The sequence below is a fragment of the Hemicordylus capensis genome, chromosome 2 (genome assembly GCF_027244095.1).
Source record: "Hemicordylus capensis ecotype Gifberg chromosome 2, rHemCap1.1.pri, whole genome shotgun sequence".
In the NCBI taxonomy this organism is placed as follows: domain Eukaryota; kingdom Metazoa; phylum Chordata; class Lepidosauria; order Squamata; family Cordylidae; genus Hemicordylus; species Hemicordylus capensis.
In genome coordinates, this window is record NC_069658.1 from 264,849,022 (window position 1) to 264,875,477 (window position 26,456).

Consider the following 26,456-nt stretch of genomic DNA (forward strand, 5'->3'; position numbering starts at 1 on the left):
GGTTATTATCCCAATGTATGTAAACAGGCTCTGCTATATAAACTGTGTGCTGAAAAAACATTTTTATTTGGCTGGCAATTTTCTCATTATGCCTCTTGATATGGAGAGAAGTTCCCTCCTATCAGTAGAGCATGCTTATCGGACAGGGAATGCCTTGATCTCCTAGCACAGGGGTAGGTAATCATGGTTCTCCAGCTGTTCTTGAACTAGAACTCCTATCATCTACAGCCACAATATACTGATGGAATGCTGGGAGTTGTAGTTCAACAACAGAGAGCTAAGGTTGCCTACCCCATCCAACCAGATTCCATACAAGACTTACCTTACTCAAAAAGGTAAAGCTTACCTTTAAGACATATTCATCAAGTTCCTTGAACTGTTGCACTTCTATTGGCATTGACTTTTTGCTGGATTTATCCCATGGATAATCTGGAAACATGAAAGTCAAGCTTCAGATCTTTCAAAATGGTGATTCTCTTTATATGTAGCAAGGAGAGAGCAATGGGCCTTATCTAGCCCCAGGACAGCATCCCCCCAGTGGCTGTTGCTGGTGTCTGCCTTATGATCCTTTTTAGATTGTGAGCTGTTTGGGGACAGGGAACTTAAAATGGTTTACTTTTTTAAAAAAGTACATTTTGGGTGAAAAGCAAGAACAACATTAACAACAACAAAATAGAGCATATACTCAGGAACAAATGCATCAGAAGGGAAAAGGAGAAGTGGTCATGCTGTGATTTAAACAGTGTGGTGTAGTGGCTAGAGTGCTGGACGATGGACTTGGACAAATCCAAGTTTGAAAAGGGGTGTGGAGTCTGCACCTCCCACAGCAAATGTTGGAGCTTCTTTAGAGCAGCCTCCTTTACAATGAAACCCCTGATTTTGAATTATGCAATGCTGGGCATCTCTACCCCAAAGTGCAAAAACTTGTCAGAGTAGCCACAACATCCTTCCCTGATCTGTCACAAAAACCCAATGGGGCTTAAATGGAAGGCTCATTTGGAAGACTCTACTGGTAGCAAAGGTACTTGCGTTTGGGGCAGTATAAAAATATGTTAAATAAATAAATAATAATAAATACAGGGCACCTTTGTTACTTACCAAATGAGATTTGTTCCCCAGGGAGTGGTGCCCGTTTGCCAGCATCTGGAAAGCCTAAAGAGTTATCATAGTTTGGTATAAGACCACCAGAAAGAAGAACACACGTTTGTAGAATCAAAGAATGAAAGCCTATGACAATAGTAGCACTGGCTTAGCAATGCTGAAGGTGGCCCTGGGACGAGATATCAGGTGCTTGCCCATTGCTCACATGTTGCCCAGCGGCCCATCCTGCCTCCCTTTGCTGGGCCATTTCATGGTCTAATGATGTCACCATGCTGGTGCAAGCCAGTGCCATGACATTATTAAACCACAAGATGGCTGCCAAAGAGAGGCCAGCTGGCAGCAGGTGGGCAATCAGATGGCCAGCAGGGGCACCCCATGCCTAGAAGTGCTGAGTGAACAACCAGACAGTCAGTGAGGGTCACAAAGCCAGGTAGTCCCCATGCCTGAGAGCAGCAACATAAAATTTGGCAGGAAGCAGTGTGGCATAAGAACATGCCCAAGGTCCATCTAGTCCAGCTTCCTGTTCACACAGTGGCCCACCAGATGCCTCTGGGAAGCCCACAGGCAAGAGCCAAGGGTATGCCCTCTCTCGATTACTCCATTGCAACTGGTATTTAGAGGCATCTTGCATCTTGGAGTGAGGGCAGGGGGTGAAGATCATCAGTGGCCCCAAGACCACAGGCCTAGAAATATTTGTCCCTGTTGGGATTTTTCCATAGACATTGGGCTCAGTTATTTCCATGCTAGGGATCATTAGGAAAGGGACTGAAAACAAAACTGCTAATATTATAATGCCCTTATACAAAGTGCTGGTGCAGCCACACCTGGAGTACTGCGTACAATCCTGGTCACCACATCTTAAAAAGGACATTGTAGAACTGGAAAAGGTGCAGAAGAGGGCAACCGAGATGATCAGGGGGCTAGAGCACCTTTCTTATGAGGCAAGACTACAACACCTGGGGCTATTTAGTTTAGAAAAAAAGACGACTGCGAGGAGACATGATAGAGGTCTATAAAATCATGCATGGTGGGGAGAAAGTGGAGAGAGAGAAATTCTTCTCCCTCTCCCATAACATTAGAATCAGGGGTCATCCCATGAAATTGATTGGCAGGAAATCTAGGACCAGCAAACGGAAGTACTTTTTCACACAAAGCATAATCAACTTGTGGAATTCTCTGCCACAAGATGTGGTGACAGCCAACAACCTGGATGGCTTTAAGAGGGGTTTGGATAACTTCATGGAGGAGAGGTCTATTGACAGCTACTAGTCGGAGGGCTGTAGGCCACCTCCAGCCTCAGGGGCGGGGTGCCTCTGGGTACCAGTTGCGGGGAAGTAACAGCAGGAGGGAGGGCATGCCCTCAACTCCTGCCTGTGGCTTCCAGCAGCATCTGGTGGGCCACTGTGCAAAACGGGATGCTGGACTTGATGGGCCTTGGGCCTGATCCAGCAGGGCTGTTCTTATGTTCTCTGTTTGAATGTATCTATATACTTCTTGGGGGGTGGAGTCATAGTTTATCTGTGTTAGCTTCTTACTTGTTGCCTTGAATTCAAATTGAGAGGCTCTCCCATCCTCTCTGCATAAGGGGCGGTTAGTCTTTTTCCTTAACCTCTTTTATTTGATATTTATTACTAACTCTTGTTTCTCAGTTAAAGTTGTTTCCTGTTCAATTACTTAGAGGGGATAAGTAAGTTACTTTGCAACAGTCCCTACCATACAATTATACGTATGCGCCTAGATAGTAAATGTGAAGTGTGTGCTTTTCTTCCCTTCATACAGGACTGGGCAGGTTCAGTTAGTAATTATTAAATATGCAGGGGAGGAGAACCAGGGGCGTAGCCATCATTGTGCCAACAGGTTCATAGAACCCGGGCCGCCAATGAAAAGGGCCGCCGAAGCCCCATGGCTCGGGCACCGGAGGAGCCCAGAGCAAACTCGCCCCTCCCATGCCTGGGCTGCCGAAAGCCCGGGCAAACTCTCCATCGGTTATTTCAGGCAGTGCCAGTAAAAACATGCAATCAGGCAGCAAGCGCTGCCTGAAATGACAAGCTGAGAGCTCACTTGGGCTCTCGGCAGCCGGGGCCACACTCCCCATGCGCATGACATAATGCACACGGGCCTATCTGGTGGGGGCCGCCGAGCGGGGCTGGACCCAGGCCATTGTTCAGCTGGCTCAGCAGCTGAGGAGAACTCACTTTGTGTGGAAACTCCTCCCTTTCCATAATACTCAGCCTACCACCATCAGATCTCATATAATAAACTTATTTTTAAACTGTCACAAGAAATCCACCTGTTTCAGTTTGTTCCTGTTCCGATTGTGTTGTATGTAAACTTTTGTAAGCCTTTCTGGTTTCCAGTGTAAAGAAGAGTGGAGTATGAAAGTGCAAATATACATTAATTAATAAAATAAATTAGTGTGTCACCTCAGAAAGCTGTGGTCTGTTTAAACCAGCAGATGGCAACAGAAAACCTTCTGTCCCAGGCTCTACACAGCAAAGAGCCAGTCTGTCTCAATGAGTGGCCACTGAATATTTGGAAAGCCTTCTGAGCTCAGGAGCTGACAACATTTGTTAGAAAGGGCAACCACATTTGAGTGGGCCTTTTGGTGAGCACAAAGCACCTGCCAAATTCCACCCCCCCCACACACACACACTGCCAGAGGAGGGTGTGAGGGGGAAATTGAGAGACCTTCCCTTTCACTCTCCGCCATGGGACAGATTATATAACAGCTACGTAGAAATTAACAGAACATTCATTACAAACCCCTGGATTTAAATGACTGGCATATTTTGTTTCATAAGGATGTTTATTTTATTTATTTATTTATTTATTATTTAAAACATTTATATACTGCCCAAAACGCAAGTCTCTGGGCGGTTTACAACAAAATAATAAAAACGGATAAAAAGATTAAAACATTACAATTAAAATTTAAAATGTTAAAACTATTAAAAACACAATTAAAACAATATCTAATTAAAAGCCTGGGGGAACAAATGCATCTTGACTGCCTTTTTAAAAGTTCTAAGAGATGGGGAGGCTCTTATTTCAGCAGGAAGTGTGTTCCAAAGCCTCGGGACAGCAATAGAGAAGGCCCGTCCCCGAGTAGCCACCAGACGAGCTGGTGGAAACTGCAGACAAACCTCTCCAGATGATCTCAATGGGCAGTGGGGTTCATGTCGAAGAAGATGTTCTCTTAAATACGCAGGACCCAAGCTGTTTAGGGCTTTATAGGTTATAACCAAAACCTTGTATTTTGCCAGGAAACTTATCAGCAACCAGAGTAGATCTTTTAAGATAGGAGTGATATGGTCTCTCCGAGATGACCCAGAGACCAACCTGGTTGCCGCATTCTGAACCAACTGCAGTTTTTGGACTGCGTACAAAGGCAGCTCCACACAGAGCGCATTGCAGTAATCAAGTCTGGAGGTGATCAGCAAAAATACTACTGTCATTTATCTTAAGAAATGGACGCAGCTGTCGTATCAGCCGGAACTGATAAATGGCACCTCTGGCCACTACCTCAGCCTGGGCCACCAGGGAGAGTTTTGTGTCCAGAAGCACCCCCAGACTGCGTACCTGTTCCTTCTGGGGAAGTGTGACCCTATCCAGAACAGGCAGATCAAAATAATCTCCTGAGTTCTGACCCCGCACAATAAGTACCTCCATCTTATCTGGATTCAGCCTCAGCCTGTTACCTCTAATCCAGCCCATCACTTCCTCCAAGCAGGCATTTAGGGACGTTATGCCTTCTCCTGATGATGTTGACATGGAGAAAAAGTTTTGGATGTCATCAGCATACTGATAACACCCTGCACCAAATTTCCTGATGATCTCTCCCAGCAGTTTCATGTAGATGTTAAACAACATAGGAGACAATATGGAGCCCTGAGAGACACTATACTGAGGTTCGGTTTTTGAAGAACAACAGTCCCCAAGGGACACCATCTGGAATCTGCCCAAGAGGTAAGAGTGGAACCACTGCAAAGCACTGCCTCCCACCCCCAACCTCCTCAGATGCTCCAGAAGGATACTATGGTCGATAGTATCGAAAGCCACCGAGAGGTCCAAAAGGACCAACAGAGTCACACTTCCTCTGTCAATTCCCAATTAGAGATCATCCGTCAGGCCGACCAAGATAGTCTCCACACCATAGCCCACGTGAAAACTGGTCTGAAACGGGTCTAGATAATCAGTTTCATCCAAGATTGCCTGGAGTTGGGAGGCCACCGCCCTCTCAATTACCTTGCAGAACCACAAAAGATTGGAGACAGGCCTATAGTTGCTCAACTTTGAAGAATCCAAGACAGGCTTCTTCGGAAGTGGTCTAATGATTGCCTCCTTAAGGCAAGGAGTCATCCTGCCCTCCCTCAGAGAAGCATTTTTGTTCTCTACTAGGCTTTCTACAACAACCCCCCTGCCAGATAGTATTAGCCATGTCAGGCAAGAGTCAAGAGAATATGTGGTAGGCCGCATTGTTCCAAGCAGCTTGTCCACATCCACATAAGAGGTTCTACATAAGGTATAATGGGGACTTGAACTGGCTCATTATTTCCTATGCAGAGCACCCAGGGCACAAACCTGGGGTGGATGGTAGGCACCATGGGGTGCCCACCGAACCCCAAAGCAATCAGACACTCCTGTGATTTTTTGAAGATTTTTCAATTTTTTGCATTTCCCCCCATAGGGAATAATAGGGATATGAGGATGCCCCAACTGCCTCCCTGGGTTTCCTGGGCACCAAAGTGGGTTTGGGGGCAAGGCACCTTGTACCACAACTCCCACCCCCAGCAGCAGCCCCAAGCTGGTGAGGCTCATGGTTTTTGTTTTATAAAGTTTTTACCCTGTCTCAGTGCAATGAATAGGAATTTCTCCCCATTCAAAAATATAGAATAGTGTGTGACCTAATGAACTCTGTGTGACCTCAGAGTTGGAGGGGGGGAATTCCTATTCATTGCATTGAATAAGTGATTTTCTCTTTCACTGCCCAATGGATATAGGGTAGGAGCAGAAAGGCACACAATTTCAAGATTTACTTACCTTGCAGGTTGGTAAGGATGGCAGGCTTCCCTTCATCCTCCTTGCTCTTTGCAAAATCTAGGGAGATATCATAGCTGTTACAAACCGACATACAGAAAAGAAGTCCGACTCTGAACAAGACCTCTCCCCAAGTTTGCCACCTCCCTCTTCCCTCCTAGCTCCCTCCCAGCCCTGTGCCTCAGAATACAACTCATCTTTCTAAGTATTTGAAAGGCTCTACTTCAAGTTCAGAAGGCTACTTCAGTCTTGTAGGTTATGCTGCATATACAGAAGGCGGCTCCTGCCTTCAACAGGGCATCAACAGGATCACCAGCAGAGCCAACACTAAATCCCTCCAGGGCTTCTTGGAATCCTATTGGATCCAATAACCTTCTTTGGTGGACTATTTTAATGGGCCCCTCACCCCTGCGAAGGTGGGGTGTGACTGTGAGTCCAACCTTAACCAGATGGTGGTCCGTCCATGACAATGGAGAAATCACAGGTAATTTTCTCTTTCACTGCCCAATGGATATAGGGTAGGAGCAGGGCCGGATTAAGCTAGTGCGGGGCCTGTAGCATATGTTATAAAGGGGCCCTAAGTTTTAAAAGATGCACATAAATATTAAAACAAATTATTTACTTGCATAGTAAAGTAATTCATTTTTTTCATTTGCTATATTTTGGAGTATGGCAGACCAAGCCACAAACTCACACTTACTACAGCAACAGTGAACATTTACATACTGTTTTTCAGTCAAAATTCTCAAAGGGGTTTACATAGAAAAATAAAGAGTGGATAGACGATTCTCTGTCTCCAAAGGGCTCACACTCTAAAAAGAAAAATGTGGTAAGCACCAGCAACAGCCACTGGACAGATGCGGTGCATTCCCCCCCACACCCCATTTTATCCTAGCCTCTGCTTCAGATGATTTGCCTGCCTGCCTAGTCTATCTCCAGCTTCACTTGGAACATTTTTCTTTCTGGCCTCTGGGATTTCTTGAAGTAAAAAAGTATTTTCCTAATTTTTTTTCCTTGGAGACATTGGAGTTAGGACTGGAGAAGGATCTCCTGCAAGCTTCATGGTCTCTTTCTCTCCCTGTCCCAGCTAGCCACGCCACCCTGCCCTTGCAGCGATTACTGCCTGCCCCCCTCCCACTGCCACTTAGAGAGTGATAAAGATAAAGATCTGCTGAAAACTTTGCAAATAATGGCCCATTACTTGTTGACAGGGGAGGGGCACACTACAGTTGAGCTGAGCCTGGTAATCCGAGGCAAGTGAAGTGAGAGCAGGCGCTCACTGCAGCCCTAGTGGAGGCAGGAGTAAACAGAGCACACTTCTCAGCATGCTTTCCCCCACGCACCAAGTAGAGAGAGCAGAAGGGGCAGTTGGAAGCTGGATGTGTAGGGCCCTTGAAAATGTGGGGCCCGTCGCAAATGCTACGTTTGCTGCTACATTAATCTGCCATAGGGTAGGAGCAGAAAGGCACACAATTCAAGATTTACTTACCTTGCAGGTTGGTAAGGATGGCAGGCTTCCCTTCATCCTCCTTGCTCTTTGCAGAGTCTAGGGAGATATCATAGCTGTTACAAACCCACATACAGAAAAGAGGTCCGACTCTGAACAAGACCTCTCCCCAAGTTTGCCACCTCCCTCTTCCCTCCTAGCTCCCTCCCAGCCCTGTGCCTCAGAGTACAACTCATCTTTCTAAGTATTTGAAAGGCTCTACTTCAAGTTCAGAAGGCTACTTCAGTCTTGTAGGTTATGCTGCATACAGAAGGCGGCTCCTGCATTGGTGTGATGGGATGACATTAGCCTCACCGAGGCCTCTGCAAGTCATCTGTTGTGGTGCATAGTATCAGAGAGCCTGCCCTCTCTCCCCTTCATCTTCTCCAGTGGAACCCACATAACCCTCTGTCACTTTACCCATTTGTCCCCCTTTTACCTCATACCCCTACAGAAAAAGTAAGAAGCAACTGTATGTGTGTTGGGGTGGGGGGTAGATGAGTGAGAGACCCGTCTACTTAATGATCCCCACAGATCCAGTGGCCAGAAGAAATAGGAACATAGGAAGCTGCTGTATACTGAGTCAGACCATTGATCTATCTAGCTCAGTATTGTCTACACAGACTGGCAGTGGCTTCTCCAAGGTTGTAGGCAGGGATATCACTCAGCCCTATCTTGGATAAGCCAGGAAGGGAACCTGGAACCTAGATGCTCTTCCCAGATCGGCTCCATCCCCTGAGGGGAATATCTTACAGTGCTCACATGTGGTCTCCCATTAAAAATGCAAACAGGGTGGACCCTGCTTAGCTAGGGGGACAAGTCATGCTTGCTACCACAAGACCAGCTCTCTATAACTGCTAGAATTAGTGCTATAGAAAAGACATGTAGTGCCCCACCCCCAGTTCACACAAACTGCCATCCGATAAAGATGTTTTCATGCATGACATTCAGAAGTACATATGAGCCTCTATAGTACTCATATAATAATACAAGTAGTGTCAACACGAATATCAAAAACCAAGTGTACATCCCAGTCAATGCAGGCTTTACATTAATATTAGGGGCTGATTGAAGCTTCATGTACCAAAACAACAACAACAACCCACAGTCTCCCAGATGTGACTTTTTAGGATTTTCTAAACCTACAATAATTTAACTATAGGTATTTTCCCCAAAGAATCCTGAGGAAGTAATAATAATAATAATAATAATAATAATAATAATAATAATAATAATTTGATTTCTATACCGCCCTTCCAAAAATGGCTCAGGGCGGTTTACACAGAGAAATAACAAACAAATAAGATGGCTCCCTGTCCCCAAAGGGCTCACATTCTAAAAAGAAACATAAGTTAGACACCAGCAACAGTCACTGGAGGTACTGTGCTGGGGGTGGATAGGGCCAGTTACTCTCCCCCTGCTAAATAAAGAGAATCGCCACTGTAAAAGGTGCCTCTGCCCAGTTAGCAGGGGTCTAACCTGAGATCTTGGCTTGCAAAGCAGATGCTCTACAACTGATCTATCACACACACCCCGCGCGCAATGTAGAATGACAAGCTTGGTAATTACTTGGTAAACAATAATTACTTGGTAATAATTGATAATTACTTGGTAAACAACCAGCTCCTCATCACAGACCTACACTGGCAAATGTTGCCTGCACAAGAAACATATTAAATAAGTTTCTTTTTATAGTGTGGACATGCTCTGTGTAAGCTTGTCATTCTATATTGCGGGCGGGGGGGTGTGATAGATCAGTTGTAGAGCATCTGCTTTGCATGCCAAGATCTCAGGTTCCATCACTGGCATCTCTAGGAGGTTATTCACACATGCTTTCATGCCACGGGGTATCTGAAGAGCGAATCTGCTTCGCAGCAGATTCCCAAGATGTTTAATTCAGGGATTTAAATGAACAGCTCACATAGGCTTGGCTCCTCTCCGCCATCCCAGGCAGATCTTTTTCCTGTGCGTTCCCACTGGATAGTCTGGGTTTTTCCTCCAACCAATCACAAATCACATCAGAGAGGAGGAGAGCGAGGGAGCTTTTTTGTTCCTGTTTGACAGCTACGGAGGAGGAGGAGGAGGAGCGGAAGACCAGCGTTGGAGGCTTCCCTGCTGCTGTTGAGCTCTGGCCATTTTAGGGCTGCTTGCTTTCCTTTTTGTGCTGGCCGCCCTGGACAGAGAAGCGGGGGCAAGGAGCGGGGAGAGAACCCCTGAGGGAGCTGAGATGTGGCAGCACAGCAGAGGCGGGGCTGGGGGAAGATGACAGGGATCCGAGCCTGGCACCATTCGTGGTGTCGTTGACTTTGAGTTTGCAAGATGCAGTTGTATGATGGGCTGCAGTGTGTATTTGCTTCCATTCCATGCTGCCACATGTTTGGTGTGGGGGTGGGGGTGTCTTTTTTGAGAGCTGCTGCTGTGTAGGGCTGCACACACCCCAGAAGATTTAAGAGGCAGGGAAGATTAAAGCAAAATCAGTGCTTTCTCTCTGTCCTGAAGAAAACTGCAGGCTAATGGAATCGGCTCATAGGGGTGTGCATGGAACCGGCTGGCCCGGTTCGGTTCGAGTCCGGACCAGACTTGAACCTGACCGGACCAGTTCGGTCTGGCCCCCATTGGGGGGTTCACAATTTTTTTTAAAAAATTTAAATTTTAATTAGCTCTAGCCCCTTCAGGGGCTTCCTAAAGGCTGGTGGGGGGGGGTGGTCCACGAAGGTTCCCCTTCTCCCCGCTGGCCTCTTAAATCACCACCATGGCCCATAATATGATTTTTTTTTTTTTTTGAAAAAATGGCCACCATGGATGTGCAACTGACCTTGGCGAGGCCCTGGGCCATGCCAGGCCTCGCTGAGGCCATTTGCGCATGTGCGGCGGCAGGCGAAATGGCTGTCGCACGCAATTACAGAGGCCCGAACCGGCCAAAAAAGATCATATTATGGGCCATGGCAGTGATTTAAGAGGCTGGCATCGCTGACCTCCCCCCCCCACGACCTTTAGGAAGCCCCCCGAAGGGGCTAGAGGTAATTAATTTTTTTTAATTTTTAAAAAAATCATGAACTGCTGCGGGGGTTCAGTTCTGGTCCGGACAGATTGGGGGGGGGTTGGTTCGACCCCAAACCCCCAAACCAGTTCACACATCCCTATCAGTCAAAAAGGTTACAGCCATTCTGCATATCTAAAGCCTATGTAAACAATGAGGGGGAGTTAACATTTGAAAAACTCCGCATTACTGGCATGGCCACTACACACATCAAAGGAGAAGCAGTGAGGGGCATAACAGAAGCTTCTGTGGTGGTGGGGGGTCCCCCAAAAGCTGCCAAACTAGAGGATATTTTAAAGCCGGACATACTTCGGGCTAAGACACAATGCACAGGCTTGATTTGGGGGGAAACAGAGTCATGTCCGTACTAGTCCCCGATAGGCCACAGAGACATCGGGGTAAATGCAGGTAATATGTTGACTAGCACACTCCAGTCAGGAGTAGATTTGAAATAAAAGACCTGTGTGTAAAGCCTCTAGGTAGGGCTGGGAAAGACCCCCATCTGAAACTCTGGCGCTCTGCTGCTACTGCTTGCCAATGTAGGCAATATTTATTTATTTATTTGATGTATTTTTATACTGCCCAAAACTTACTAATCTTCTGCTTGAAGATCACAATAGGAAGATGGACTGACTTATACAGTACAAGGCAGCTTCAGAAGTTCCTGTGTCATTGGGCAGTCAAATGAAGACCACAACCACCTATTACATGGACCCAAGCCACATTTGTACTAAAGCATGTGGTATGTAGGCAGGTTATTTGTGGCCTGGTACGCTTGCTACTCACACTTGTATCCGAAGAAATAGGAGGCCACCCACAGGCCAGGCAGAAACTCTGAAGGCATTCTTCTCCTGGATGTCAGCTGTAAGGAAGAACAGTAATCAGTCCATAAATATGCAATGTCAGGATGCAAACTATTTATATGGCTCAATGTGTGCAACATATTAACATATTAGAGTAACAAGAAGCCAGGTTCTTTCCTCAAGATGATTTCAATCTAAAATTCAACCTGGGGTGGGAATTTTAGGGAGGAAAGGAAGATAGAAGGGAGGGCAAAGAGGGGAAAGAATATGCATTTAGTTCAGCTTCATAAACTCAAGCTTAGTTTTAGGGCCAACAAACACATGACTGTCATTAAGAGCTAGGCTGAGAACTGGAACAGTCTCTAAAAAAGCAGCAGAGGAGACAAGACACATGGATTAGGATTGCAGCACAAGCTTAAGGCTTCACCTGAAAAGTGACTCACTTTGAAGAAACCTCATTTCCCCAAAGTGGTGAATTGCTCCTGCCTGGTGGTGGGGCGGGGGGGGGGAGACTCACTCTGAAACACGTGGAAAAAACCGCACTCAAAAAAACTCACTCCCCCAAAGCGGTGAATTGCTCCTGCCCTGTCATAGTTGTTCTCCTTGGCCACCCCCACCAAACAGCCAACTGTATCTCCCGGTCTCCAATAATAACTCAGGTAGAGCAGGGTGACAAATAAGCACAGCATACAAAGCTTAGAGCTCACAAGAGATGTGGCAAAATATTCTTTACTTAGAAGATGAAAAAACATCAATCCAATTATATATGTGTTAACATTTGTTTTCTGAATATTTTCTATTAAAAAACAACAACACCTTATATGAGATAAAGAAGGTTATATGCACCTAGCTTCCTGCTAAACTATACCTCTAGCCAGTCTTACCAGGTTCTCAGGCTTTCCAGCTGCTTTTTAAATTCAGTTTCTTCTTCCTGCAGTACAGGATTGAGCCCTGTAAGATAATCCCCTCAGGGGATGGAGCAGAAGGGAAGAGCAGAAGATTCCAAGTTCCCTCCCTGGCTTCTCCAAGATAGGGCTGAGAGAGATTCCTGCCTGCAACCTTGGAGAAGCCGCTGCCAGTCTGTGAAGACAATACTGAGCTAGATAGACCAATGGTCTGACTCAGTATACAGCAGCTTCCTGTGTCCTATGATTTACCTTTCTCTCAACTTCTTTCAGCTCTGCCTTATATCCTCTACCTTTTACTCCGCCTTCCCATAAAGTAGCCAATCAGGAGGGCAGGTTTACTCTTCTTGGTTATCTGTTCTGCCAGACCGAACCGATTTCATTTTTGGTTTCATCTTTCTCCTAGATTACTAATTTCTGGTAAGCCTTTTGACCTTAGCTGAAACGAATTTCAAAAAACCCCTTTATTTCCCACTAAGCAGCTATTTCAAAACATACAGCATAACCACAACAAAACACAAAACACTGGAATTAATTGCTGAGATGATAATCACAGGTGATATCCAGAATTCCGGGGGGGGGGCATGGCAACGCTACATGGTGGAGTCATTCAGGTCGTGCGAGACAGTGACAGAGGGTCACAGGCAACCCTGTAGCCCAGACTTCCTTCTTCAATAAGGCAGACACATTTCTAGGTGGAGCTTCCTTTTCTAAATTATTATTATTATTTACATTTTATATCCCGCTCTTCCTCCAAGGAGCCCAGAGCACTGTACTACATACTTAAGTTTCTCCTCACAACAACCCTGTGAAGGAAAGAAAAGGCTGAAAGAAAAGTGACTGGCTCAGAGTCACCCAGCAAGTCTCATGGCTGAATGGGGATTTGAACTCGGGTCTCCCCAGTCCTAGTCCAGCACTCTAACCACTACACCACACTGACTCCCATGGGTGCATAGCTCCATGGGTGCATTGCTCCAGCCAAATTCCCCACCCCCACTGCAGGAGGAGAAAAATGCAGGGGGAAATGGAACTAATCGGACAAGTGTAGCAACTCTGGGGTGCTTGAAGGCTGCCTGGCTACAGCCTAGGCAGCTAACAGTAGTATGCACACAGTAGCGTTTCTATTCCTCTAGGGCAGAGCTGCAGATGTTGGCCTACAACCCCCATAATCCCTGGATATTGGCTGCTGTGGCTGGGGATTATGGTGGTCCAAAAACAGCTGGAGGGCCAAAGCCAAGCAGGCCTGCTTGGGGGTTTTGTTTCTATATTTTGTGATCATTAAGTGCTCAAGGAGGAGGGGAAGTCTTTTAGCCACTATGATGGTGTATATAGCAGGTACTTTAAAAGAGTAATGGGTAAATTAGGTAAATATTTTCCCCAATCACTTTAAGGTACCTCTTTATTACTGTACACCTTTTAAGCACCCCACCCCGTCCTGCCACTCACTATAAAAATGATATTGTAATGATTTCGGGGAAGACATATTATTTGCTGTTATTGTAACACAACTAAAACTGAAACAAAAAAGCAGAGCAAAGGAAAGTCCCGAGGCCAGAGTCTGACTCAAGCCTATGGTACATAGTTCAAAAACTATATTTAATTCTTCCAGACATCGTGTTGCTATACAGGGCGTATAACAGCCTTGATTACTGAGCAAAGAGGCACCTTTTAAAAGTAGTGATTCTCTTTATTTAGCAGGGAGAGAGCAACTGGCCCTATCCATCCCCAGCACAGCACCCCCCCAGTGGCTGCTGCTGTTGTCTATCTTATGTTTCTTTTTTAGATTGTGAGCCCTTTGGGGACAGGGATCCATTCTGTTTATTTATTTATATCTATGTATACCACTTTGGGAACATTTGTTTAAAAGTGGTATATAAATATTCATCATATTCGTATTTGTGTATTTTCCCAGGATCACTTAAGCAATCACAGTGTGACAGTGGTAATGAAAAAAACCACCTGGGGTCAGGGGTAGGGATCTGCATGAAACGGGCCCCCTTCGAGCCGATGGTACGGCGGGGGTGGCTTTTTAAGGACGGGGGAGGGTGCACTTACTGCCATCCCTCCACCACACTTCCCCTTCCGGTGCTCTGTGTAGAAATAGTCCTGCGGGGCGGCAGCATATCTCTTTGCTGCCCTTTTGTTTCAGTGACTGGAAGTCACTGGAAGTGCCATGCATGCGTGCGTCACAGGCGGGCGCGCATATGTTGTGTGTGCAATGTGCACCCGCCTGTGATGCAGATCCTGTAACAAAAGCTACAGCAGGAGGGGGCTTGTGAATTCTGTGCAGGATGGCAGGGAGCTGCCAAATCTAAAACTCTGTAGGTAGCGCCCATTTCAGGACCTACTGACCGATTCCTCTTCACTCAGTTCCTCCATTAGGGATCAGCACAAAGCTCTTGTGTAGAATGCCCCCCTCGTGTGTTCTGACATCTACAACAAATGTAGCGTACATTAAAGAACAATGTATTAAAGAACAGTGCTTTGCACTCTTTAGAGAACAATGCTTTGCACTGGGGGAAGAGATTGTGGAGCGGAGGGGGGGGACTCTTCAGTATTCAAGCTATCCTTTCCACCACTGCTACCCCCTCCAACCTGATTAAGATGCTTCTCCTGTCTTTCTGCTGGCTAAAGGGTTGAAAGGACCAATGTGTTAGTTGCTTTGCGCTGGGGAGAGGAAGGGGAGGGGGGGACCCAAATCATCACTGTTCAAGTTATTTGTTTCTTTCTGCAGGCTAAAGAATTTAGTCACTTTGTGCTGGGAAGAAAGGGGGGGGCTCATTAAATAGACTGTTATCAGAGGTACAGTGGAGATAACAATTAAGGTAGTTACTGAGGGTCTCCTTACCTGTCCCTTCTTTCCCCTACTCTATGACCCCTGCTTTAACTCCTCAGATACTTCCTGTGGTGAGTCAGCCCTCTTCTTTTCCTCCTAGAGAGAAGATGGAAGCAACTCTCTCTCCCCCTACCTGTTCATTATGTAGCTAATAGATAGGATTATGTATTTCATCAATAAACTAGTTAAGCAACATAGAGTCTACAACAGGCCTGCTCAACTTTGCCCCCCCCAGCTGTTTTTGGACTACAATGCCCATAATTCTTTGAATTCTGCTAACCCTGCTAACTTGGCAAAGAGGCACCTTTTCGACATAGTGATTCTCTTTATTTAGCAGGGGGAGAGTAACTGGCCCTACCCTCCCCCAGCACAGTACTTCCTCCAGTGACTGTTGCTGGTGTCTATCTTATGTTTCTTTTATATTGTGAGCCCTTTGGGGACAGGGAGCCATTTTATTTGTTTGTTATTTCTCTATGTAAACCGCCCTGAGCCATTTTTGGAAGGGCAGTATAGAAATCAAATTCTTCATCATCATCATCATCATCATCATCATCATCATCCCCAGCCACAGTGACCAATAACCTGGGATTGTGGGAGCTGTAGGCCAATATCTGCAGGAGGGCTGGAGTTGAGCAGCCTTCATCTACAATGAACTAGGGTTGTGTGTTTTGTTTTGTTTTTCTGTTTTGTTTTTGGCCCGAATCCAAAACACCCCTATTTTGTTCTTTGTTCGAAATCAGCCAATCTGAAACACCCCAATTTTGTTCTTTGTTTGAAATTGAAAAATCCGAATCCAAAACATTTTGGATTTTAAAAAATGGTCACAGGGAAAAACTAGTGGGTGGGGGTGGTAGTGCCCAATGGGTGGAAACTACCACCCAAATTTCAGAGGAATTTGGCAAAGGGCTGATTTTTGGTGAATTTTTGAAGTATAGGATTTTTCCCATAGGGAAGAATAGAGGTTTCAGCAAAAGTATAGCTTCATGTTGGGGGGAAAGGGGTAGCCCAGAGCAGAGTAGGGTGGGTGGTAGTGCCCAGTGGGGGCAAGGAAGCTGCCAGAATTATTTCAAAGGAATTGGGCAGAGGGCTGATTTTTAAAGATGTAATGGAGTTTGCGCATCTGTAAAGTTCTTCCCCATAGGGAATGATGGACCTCCATAATTCCTGCCCCATAACTGCACTTGGGGGGCACCAGGGTGGCCGAGAGTGAGTGGTGGTGTAGAGCACATAAGGTGCCAGCCACCCCCATGGGTTGCTAACCCATGGGATACTGGGTTCTGTTGTTTCTGAGATGTTTGAGTGTTGATTCAGATTCTCTGGTAGCATATGAGAGTGGATTCATTGTTTGTCGTTGAAAATCTCATATGCTACCAGAAAATCTACACTCAGAACACCTCAGAAACAACAGAACCCAGCACCCCATGGGTTAGCACCCTGTGTGCACCCCATGGTTGGCACCCTGTGTGCACTACACCACCACTTGCTCCCAGCCACCCCAGTGCCCCCCAGGTGGAGTTATGGGTCTTCTGAAACTTCCATTATTCCATGGGGGGGGAAACCTTAAAGAAGCGTAAACTTCAACAATTCCTAAGAAACCAGCCCTTTGCCCCATTCCTTTGGAATCTGGATTGTGGCAGGCACCCCTTGGGGCACTGCCACCCAACCCACTGTTTTGCCCCTCAGGCCCCCTTTCTTCCCCAAAGACATGTCAACTTCAGAAATTATTTAAAAATCAGCCCTTTTCCCATTTCCTTTGGAATCTGGGTGGCAGCAGGCATCCATTGGGGCACTGCTACCTGAACCACTCTTCTGCCCCCAAAGCCCCCTTTCTGCTCCAAATCCACCCCAAATAACATCAACATCACACATCAACAACAGCAGAGCTTTGGAAAAAATCAGGCAGATTTCCAAAGGTCATGCACATCCACATCTCCCCTGCCTAAAATGCAATTGATCTACATACAACAGTGTGAAACAACAACAATGAAATGCACACTGCCCCACTGGCCAATGAGGGTAAAATTTACCCTTAAATTTGCTTAAAAGGAATAGGGAGGCAATTGCCAGCAGATCAGCCCATGCTTTTGCTGGCCAATCTGCAGGCTGGAAGGGCTGGAAATTCAAACAGATGTCAAAACTCAAAATGGAGACTGAAGGAGAAAGACTTTTTGCGATTGCAAAATGGAGTTCCAAAACAGCCGAAACAACAAAACGTTTTGTATCCGAAACAGGGACGTTTTGTTTTGGCTACAAAATTTTATGTTTTGAGCATAGGGTGTTTTGTTTTGGCTACAAAACAGCCAAAATGGCCTGTTTTGTGCACAAAACGTTTTGTATCCAAAACGAAACGCACATCCCTACAATGAACTCCATGTGTGTTCTTTAAATGGCTGCAACAGCTAAACTCCACACTCTGTAACTGGTGTGGTAGCTTCCTTGGCACTTTGGTGAATGATCACAAACCCCAACAGCTTCAGCCAGTAGCCTCCCCCCCACCCGCCACTTCCAAGGTGCATAATGTCTTAAGTGTTGAGCCAGATATAGTGGCAGCACTGAAGGAGACATGTGCACAAGTGCACCGGAGAATTGCCATATTTGTCTTTGTCTCTCGCAGCTCAGCTTTGCTTTTTATCTTACTTCCATTCTTTCTTGTATTTTAGGGCTATTTTATGTTTCAACTACTATATGCAAAAATTCACCTTAAGATACCGCAAGATTCGTCTTCTTGTTTTTGCATTGCAATAGATTGCCAGCATATCCCTGTTCTCATTAATGCAAATGCTGGAGGGTATGGAATAAGTTGACTAGAGAGGTAGGCAACCTTGGCTCTCCTGCTGTTGTGGAACTACAATCCCTATCATTCCCATCCACAGGGGTGTAGCTATAATTGAGCAAAAGGGTTCAAAGAACCCGGGGCTCCCAGCTCCTGAGGGCCCTCCAGCTCCACCCTTCCATATTTTCTTCATTATCTCCCTCACTCCAAAGGGCCGCCAGAGAGAGGGGAGAACACAGCCCCCTTTCTGCTAGCTACACTCCTGCCCAGCCACAATTTATCCATAATAGCTAGAGAGCCAAGGTTGCCTATCTCTGGAATATAGGAAGCTGCCTTCTGCCAAGTCAAACCATTGGTCCATCTAGGCCATTATTATCTATACAGGAAGGCCTCGATATCCGCAGATTTGGTATCCACGGATTCGCATATCCATAGTCAGGTCAAAGACACCTGACCTCTGACCTCAGCAAACATGAGGGGGGTGGGGAGAGAAAAAACATGTGGACCTCACATATCCATGGGTCTGGGGTGGCCCACGAATATCAAAGTCCTCCTGTACTGACTAACAGCAGCGCTCTACAGTTTCAAGCAGGGGTCTTTCCCAGGCCTAACAGGAGATGCTAGAGATTGAATCTGGGACTCTCTGATGTCCCAGATAAAAATATTTATTTATTTGTGCATTTGTTTATTTATTTGTTAAGTTTCTATACCACCTAATATAGAAATCTCTAGGCGGTGTACAGATTAAAACATAATATAAAATATAAAACATTTTAAGTTCATAAAACAAATAAAAAACAAAATAGATAAAAACACATTTAAAAAATTAAAAACCCAGATTTCAGTTAAAAGCCTGGGAAAATAGGTACGAAAATATGTGTTTGTGTGAACGTGTGTGTGTGTGCTTTTAAACTAAAAGAAAAAACAAAACCCTACAGCTTAGCAGTTATGCACTGGTTAATGGACAACTTCTAACTGATAAAGCCAGGAATTGGTGAACAATAGTCAAAGACTATCAAGCTGCAGAAGCCAAACTACACATCAGCACCTGGGCCAGTAAAACTTCCCCTGAGTTCACCTTTTCAGGCAGGGGTAGGGTTCCATATTTGAATATCCCCCCTCTTAACAGAACTGCGCTGGAGTGTTTGGTCAGCACTCCAATGTTCGGGCTTTGTGGGGAAATTAGCTGTTAAAAAGGGTGAGTTCCACCAGTTTTAATTTGTGCAAACATTTGGACTCAAGAAATGACTGGACTGAGATAAGGGTGTAGTTTCAAAATTAAAAAGAGGAATTTATTTGAGGAAGAGGGGTACAGGAGGAGAATTGTGTGGTTAAAGCAATACAAATACATTACTAAGCAAATTAAGTATGGTAAGGTGTTTCTCACTTTAAAGAACAATAAAGTATGTTTCTAAATAAATCAACTTCAATGAGGCATTTTAGATTAGAGTCCTAATTGTGTACGTTCCCAGGTGGGCAAGAGAAAGAGACTGGGTAGGGAGATATAGGGGGTAGCTTGGATATAAGAAAGAGACAGTAGGGGGCCCAAGAGTGGAGCAAGCGGTCACCTTCACCTGATCTGGACGATGGGACTTTGGGGTTGCAGTGTCTTGCTTCTCTGAGATGCCAGGATTGGAAGCGGGAGGGTTGAGGAGATTAGTGGAGGGAGAGATGGCCATGAGAAGGATTTCTCCTTGGGTTCAGCTCCCTATGCCTTCTAGGCAAGCTGGCTGGATCGGCAGAAGTACTGGTCCAGAAAATGGCATGAAAAACTGAACACAGCCTAGCGTGGCCTGTGAACAGCAGATTGCCCAAGGATTCAGTGATTGCAAGCTCTTTGGAGAACACAAAGGTTGTGGATTGCAATGGAGTCCGAAGTCAAAAGCACAAGGGAACACAAAGTTTATTTGCAGTTGGAGTCTCCAGTGAGAGACACAGGAGAGCACACTGGATCATGGAACTGGGAATACTTATATCCCAAAACTTGCCTTGGGGGCACATTCCTACTGTTGTACTTTGCTTGATTAGAAGGGCTAGGATGTACCTGCCCGGAATGCATTGTGTCTGATCCTTCTTCCTGGGAATAACAATGTGGGGATTGCCTTTTGTGTGCAAGGCTGATTGTGATGAAAATCAGAGTATGCAGGTGCACCAAAGAGTATCTGTGCTGGGACGGGCTCTCCTGTAAATCTAACAATAGTTTCAATAGGTATACCTCTCTGGTCTATGTCACTGACTCATCTCCTTTGTGATGGGGAGGCTGTTGCTACACTGTCATATCTACTTTTCTTCCTGCTTGGAATAATCAGCTCGTTAGCATATTGTTATCTCTTGCAAGAGGATGAGAGGAGTTAAGATAGTTCATTCTGTGTTCAGAGTTGCCTTGGATACCAGATAACTTGCAATAGTTAATTCTGGAGTTTACTTAGTTGGGGCTCCCACATAGGGAGAGGAGGTGCATCTTATCCACATTCCAATTTGCTTTGTTTGTAGCCAAATCTAGGGGCGACTAGACCACTACCAACTAAGTGACCTGTCCCCATATGTACTATAAACTGAGAGCTCATGTTGCTGTGAAACTTCTGAGCATATCCAAAGTGCAATCTCCCAGCCTGGAGATGCAACTGCAAACAGGGAGGCTTCTGGGAGCCAGGCAGAATAAGCACAGTTGACACACACATACCCCAGCCTATAAAAATAAAAAGAGAAACTTCCCCTCTGCGCATAGAAATAAAGAGGCTATTCTCACGATGGAGGGAAACTGTGCTAAGGGAGCCCAGCCTAGTTTTCCCCCATTGTGAGAACCACTGGGCTCGCAGGTGAGTCCAGTGGTTCAATAGCGGCTAGCCTGCCAAAGTAGCCCTCCCCTAAAATGAGGTTAGAGGAGCGAGCGCTCCGCTAACCCCATTTTTTTTCACTTGTGAGACACCGCAGTGCAGCTCCACACCGCAATGACTCACGAGGAGTGAGTGATGACTCACGGCGTGGAGCTGCACTGCAGCATCTCACGATGGAAAAAATGGGGTTAGTGGAGCGCTTGCTCCACTAACCTCATTTTAGGGGAGGGCTACTTTGGCAGGCTAGCCGCCATTGAACCACCGGGCTCACCTGCAAGTCTGGTGGTTCTCAACTACAACTAGCCTCCCAACATCAGGAGGCTCCCCAGAATGACCTGTGTGCATTCTGGGGACTTCTGGGAGCCAGGAGGCCTCTGATCCCCGCCGGCTCTACCAGCTCCATGATGGAGCTGGTAATTGTGTGGGTGGCTGATCTGGCCGCCCAGGGCTAGCCTCCCAATCATCTGCGGGGAGAGTGGGCTTGACCCACTCTCCCTGCAGAACCCTATTAGGCTCTACACACCGATCGTGTGTAGAACCTCATTGTGTGCCAAGAAGAATGCTGGGCTGAACTTATCTCCCTGATCAGCTGCTTTTCTGCGTGTAGGGATATTGTTAGTTGGGGGAGCATTTCATTGGTGGATATCAGGAAAAGGTTTGCAGCTTGATTGATTTAGGCAGAATTGGCAAGGGCGTGAAATGTACTTCACTTCAGGCAAGCGGTTTACAAGACAATAAAAACAACCAATAAAAAGATTAAAAGATTGCACAACTAAAATTTAAAGTTAAAACTATTAAAACACTATTAAAACAGTATCTAATTAAAAGCTTGGGTGAATAAATGCATCTTGACTGCCCTTTTAAAAGTTGTAAGAGATGGGGAGGCTCTTATTTCAGCAGGAAGTGTGTTCCAAAGCCTCGGGGCAGCAATGGACAAGGCCCGTACCTGAGTTGCCACTAGACGAGCCAGTGGCAACTGCAGACAAACCTCTCCAGATGATCTCAATGGGCAGTGTGGTTCATAGCAAAGAAGATATTCTCTTAAATACCCAGAGCTCAAACTGTTTAGGGCTTTATAGGTTATAACCAAAACCTTGTACTTTGCCCGGAAACTTATTGGCAGCCAGTGTAGAGCTTTTAAGATAGGAGTGATATGGTCTCTCCGAGATGACCCAGAGACCAACCTGGCCGCCGCATTCTGGACTAACTGCAGTTTCAGGATTAGATACAAAGGCAGCCCCACATAGAGCGCATTGCAGCAGTCAAGTCTGGAGGTGACCAGCAGATGTACTACTGTTCTGAGGTCATTTAATGTCTGAAGAGGACCTGGAAGTTTGTGAGTATATTGGGTGCTTTAAGAGAGTAATTAGTAAATTGGGGTAGATATTTTTCCAGTTCACTTTATATTACTTCTTTATTACACCCTTTAAGCACCTGACCCAGCTCTGTCATGATGATTTTGGGGTGTGTGTGTGGGGGTGTGTGTGGAATCTTAGCTCTTATTGTAAGCAAATGCTTGGGCAGGAAATGAAACTGAAACTACAACACAGAGCAAAGAAAGTCCTGGGGCAGATCTTGACTCTAATCCACAATAAAAAGTTCCAACATGTAATTTTTCCAAGGTCATGTCATTATGATGTATTTGAATCCACAAAAGGTGAACATGGTGTAAGTGCTTAGCTAATGTGTTTACCCTAGGGGAAGTTAGAGACATTGTAAAGATAAAGTGATGTCTTAAGTTAGGAAACAGAAGCCTGTGGCTCATGTTGATAAGGCATATCCTGTTTTCTCATTGTTGTGTGACAGATGTTTATTCGAGCGGTGTAAGCACTATGCTAAGGTATAAAGACCTATTGAAATTGTAATTCAGGGTCCCAACAAGGTATGAACCGGTTGGCACCAGCTCTGATCTGCAGCAGTGCTAATAAAAGCCTTGGAAAAGTTTCTTCTGTGTCTGGTTATTCTTAATATAAGGACCCAGACAAGAACCCAGAAAAGTGTATTTAGGCACATCAATTAAACAGGCTGGTTTTTTCAGGATCAATTAAGTAACCATAGGGTGACAGTGGTAATGGAAAAACCCACTTGAGTCAGGGGGAATCCTGAGTGAACAGACTTTTGGACTCCTCCGACTGTACCTTTAGAAGGTGTGCCAACACCACCTGCCATATATATATATATACATACACACACACAGAGTGTGTGTGTATATATATATATATATATATATATATATATATATACACACACACAGAGAGAGAGAGAGAGAGAGAGAGAGAGAGAGAGTATATATATACACTAGTCAATTTAGGCCCGTTAAATAACGGGCGCTAGTAGGTGCTTCGGGGCCCCCAGCCGCCATTCCCCCTCCCGCCGCCGCCAGCCTCTATGCCACGGCCGGTCTCCCCGGCCGGGCAAGGGCCCCAACGTCTCCCAGCTGCCCGGCTTCGGCGGCGGCGCCAGGCCTCGGCAGCGGCTCCGCCACCACCTCGGCCAGCTTCCCCCGCCGCCTCCTCCCCCCGCCCGGCTTCAGCGGGGCGGCCAGGCCTCGGCCATGGCTCCGCCGCCGCCTGGGCCGCGCCATGTCCTCTGGCCGAGGCGGCAGCTTTGCCGCCGCCTTGGCCACTTTCCCCCGCTGCCGCTTACCCGGCTTCTTCGGGGCGGCCGCTTCTGGCCGCCCAAGATGGCCGCCGGGTGCTGGCGGTCGTGTCTCCCTTGCTCTGTTCTGGGCATGTGCTTTGCGCATGCCCAGAACAGCCCAGGGAGGCACGGACACCAAGCGTATATATATATATATATATATATATATATATATATATATATATATATACTGACCGGGTGCAGAGCATCTACACCCCTAGTCCTCCCTGTTTATCCTCCCCCCCTTCAGCCCCAGTCCATTCTCCTCTCCCCGCTTCAGCCCATCCATTCTCCCCCTCCCAGTATGCTTGCCCTTCCCTCCCCATCCACTGGCCTGGCCGGTGCCCGACACTTTTCTTCCCTACCCGCAGGCCTAGCCGGTGCTTTCCCTCCCCGGCCAGCCCAGCAAGCACTTTCCCTCGCCGCCCACAGCTGGCGGCGGCGTACCCATGGCTATCTGGCAGCTGCTTGCGAACTCTCGCAAGGGCTGCCACGCATGGGATTAGCCACAGGTATGTCTTAGAGAATTAAATATATAGATTTTAACAAAAATGGCTCCTGTTTGTAAAATAAGTCATCGTTCTTTAAATCTCATTGTTAGGTCACAAATTAAGAAGCCTTAAAACAAAACAAAAAAGAACCCAGGTGGGGAGAAGCAGTGCTTTAGATGGGCTAGTGCACCCACTGGCCCCACCTTGGCTACGGGGCTAGCCATAGGACAACACTCCTTGGTGTCTGGAAGCTTGGGGGTGGCAGGGGCAAGTGGAGGGCATGAATACTGATATGGTTGTGAAATAGCTGTGGAAAACATTCTCCTTATTGTGAACAACAAGAACCTAACAGAGCTATATGGGTTGAGTTTAGAATTGTGCTTCATCCCTAGGCATACCTTTTGATTAAGTTTTGGCCTGAACTATGCACTGTTTTTGTAAATGTTCACGTTTTAACTGGAAATAAGGCTGTGAGCAAGATTGGAGCCAGACATGCAGGTCTGTGCATAGAATTGGAGCAATAATTGTATCTGGTTGACCCTTGAAGAGTTAAATGTTAGAACGGGAGATCTCAAATTTGGGTCCCCAAATGTTGTTGGACTACAACTCCTATCATCAAAAGACATTGTGGCTGAGGATGATGGGGGCTGTAGTCCAACAACGTCTGGGGACCAAGCTTGAGAACCCCTGTGTTAGAAAGTTTAGCAAACCATTACACAGTTCAGCCCTAAAACTTAATCAGAAGGTATGCAAAGGGCTGAAGTATAAGTTAGTTAGTTAGTTAGTTAGTTAGTTAGTTAGTTAGTTAGTTAGTTAGTTAGTTACCGCCCTTCCAGAATGGCTCAGGGCAGTTTACAATTAAAACAAACCACTAAAACAGTAAAGAGCTAAAACAAATTAAAAAGCAATTTAACAGTTAACAATTTAAAAACATTTTAAAACAACAATTAAACAATTACAGTGATTAAAAACCCCAAAATCAGGTTTTGAATTTTAAAATAAACCAGATATTAAAACCCCCAAAATCTAGGAAGCTGAGAAAGCTTGGGTGAAAAGAAGAGTTTTCAGGTGGTTTTTGAAAATTGCCAGAGATGGGGAGGATCGTATCTGAGCAGGGAGCACATTCCACAATCTCGGGGCAGCAACCGAGAAGGCCCGTCTCTGTGTAGCCACCAAACGAGTTGGCGGTAACTGGAGACGGACCTCCTCAGATGACCTCAATGGGCGGTAGGGCTCATAATGAAGAAGACGCTCTCTTAGATACCCAGGGCCTAAGCCATTTAGGGCTTTATTAGTTATAACTAGCACTTTGTATTTTGTCAGGGAACCTATTGGCAGCCAGTGTAACTCCATCAGTAAAGGAGTAACATGGTCTCTCCGAGATGAACTGGAGACCAACCTGGCTGTCGCATTCTGAACCAACTGAAGTTTCCGGACTACATACAAAGGCAGCCCCACATAGAGCGCATTACAAAAGTCAAGTCTGGAGGTTACCGACAGATGTACCACAGTTTTGAGGTCATTGATCTCGAGAAACGGGAGCAGCTGGTGTATCAGCCGAAGCTGATAGAAAGCACCCCTGGCCACCGCCTCAACTTGAGAAACCAGGGAGAGGTGTGAATCCAGAAGTACTCCCAGACTGCGAACCTTTTCTTTTTGGGGAAGTGTGACCCCATCTAGAACAGGCAGATCAAAATCGTCTCTGGAGTTCTGATCCTGCATAATAAGTAGCTCTGTCTTATCTGGATTCAACTTCAATTTATTCTCCCTCATCCAGCCCATTACTGCTTCCAGGCAGGCATTTAGGGAGGATATGCCAGCTCCTGAAGAAGTTGACATGGAGAAGTAGATCTGGGTGTCATCAGCATACTGGTAACACCCAGCTCCAAATCCCCTGATGATCTCTCCCAGCGGTTTCATGGAGATGTTAAGAAGCATTGGAGAAAGTATGGAGCCTTGACGGACACCATACTTAAGCTCAGATTTTGAAGATCAACAGTCTCCAATCGACACCATCTGGAATCTATCCGAGAGGTAGGTGCGGGACCACTGTAAAACAGTGCCTCCCACCCCCAACCCCCTCAGACGTTCCAGAAGGATACTATGGTCGATAGTATTGAAAGCCGCCGAGAGATCCAAGAGGACCAACAGAGTCACACTTCCTCTGTCAATTCCAAATTGGAAATCATCCATCAGGCCAACCAAAGCAGTCTCCACCCCATAGCCCATCCAAAAACCAGTTTGAAATGGGTCTAGATAATCAGTTTCCTCCAAGACTGCCTGGAGCTGAGAGGCCACCACCCTCTCAATTACCTTGCCCAGCCATGGGAGGTTGGAAACAGGCCTATATTTGCTCAACTCTGAGGGATCTAATGTAGGCTTCTTTAGAAGAGGTCTAATTATTGCCTCCTTAAGACAAGGAGGCACCCTGCCCTCCCTCAGAGAAGCATTTATGATTTCCACCAGGCTGTTTACAACAACCTTCCTGCTAGATCGAACAAGCCATG

The 26,456-nt window shown here is 46.1% G+C and overlaps 1 protein-coding gene across 3 annotated transcripts in view; it reads right to left on the minus strand.

Moving 5' to 3' along the window:
• The window catches only part of LOC128347914 (kyphoscoliosis peptidase-like), a 28,835-nt gene extending 16,232 nt beyond the window's left edge, over positions 1-12,603 (minus strand). Inside the window, exons 1-6 of one of the 3 annotated variants that reach the window (XM_053303241.1) lie at positions 12,352-12,603; positions 11,451-11,526; positions 7,628-7,684; positions 6,142-6,198; positions 1,099-1,152; positions 347-429 (exon numbers count right to left, since the gene is read on the minus strand). In XM_053303241.1, the coding sequence (XP_053159216.1) occupies positions 347-429; positions 1,099-1,152; positions 6,142-6,198; positions 7,628-7,684; positions 11,451-11,508 (309 nt within the window). In that variant the 5' untranslated portion in view covers positions 11,509-11,526; positions 12,352-12,603. The remainder of the gene's footprint in view (positions 1-346; positions 430-1,098; positions 1,153-6,141; positions 6,199-7,627; positions 7,685-11,450; positions 11,527-12,351) is intronic. The other 2 variants (XM_053303242.1, XM_053303243.1) reach the window with 2 other exon arrangements.
• Positions 12,604-26,456: the final 13,853 nt, after the last annotated feature.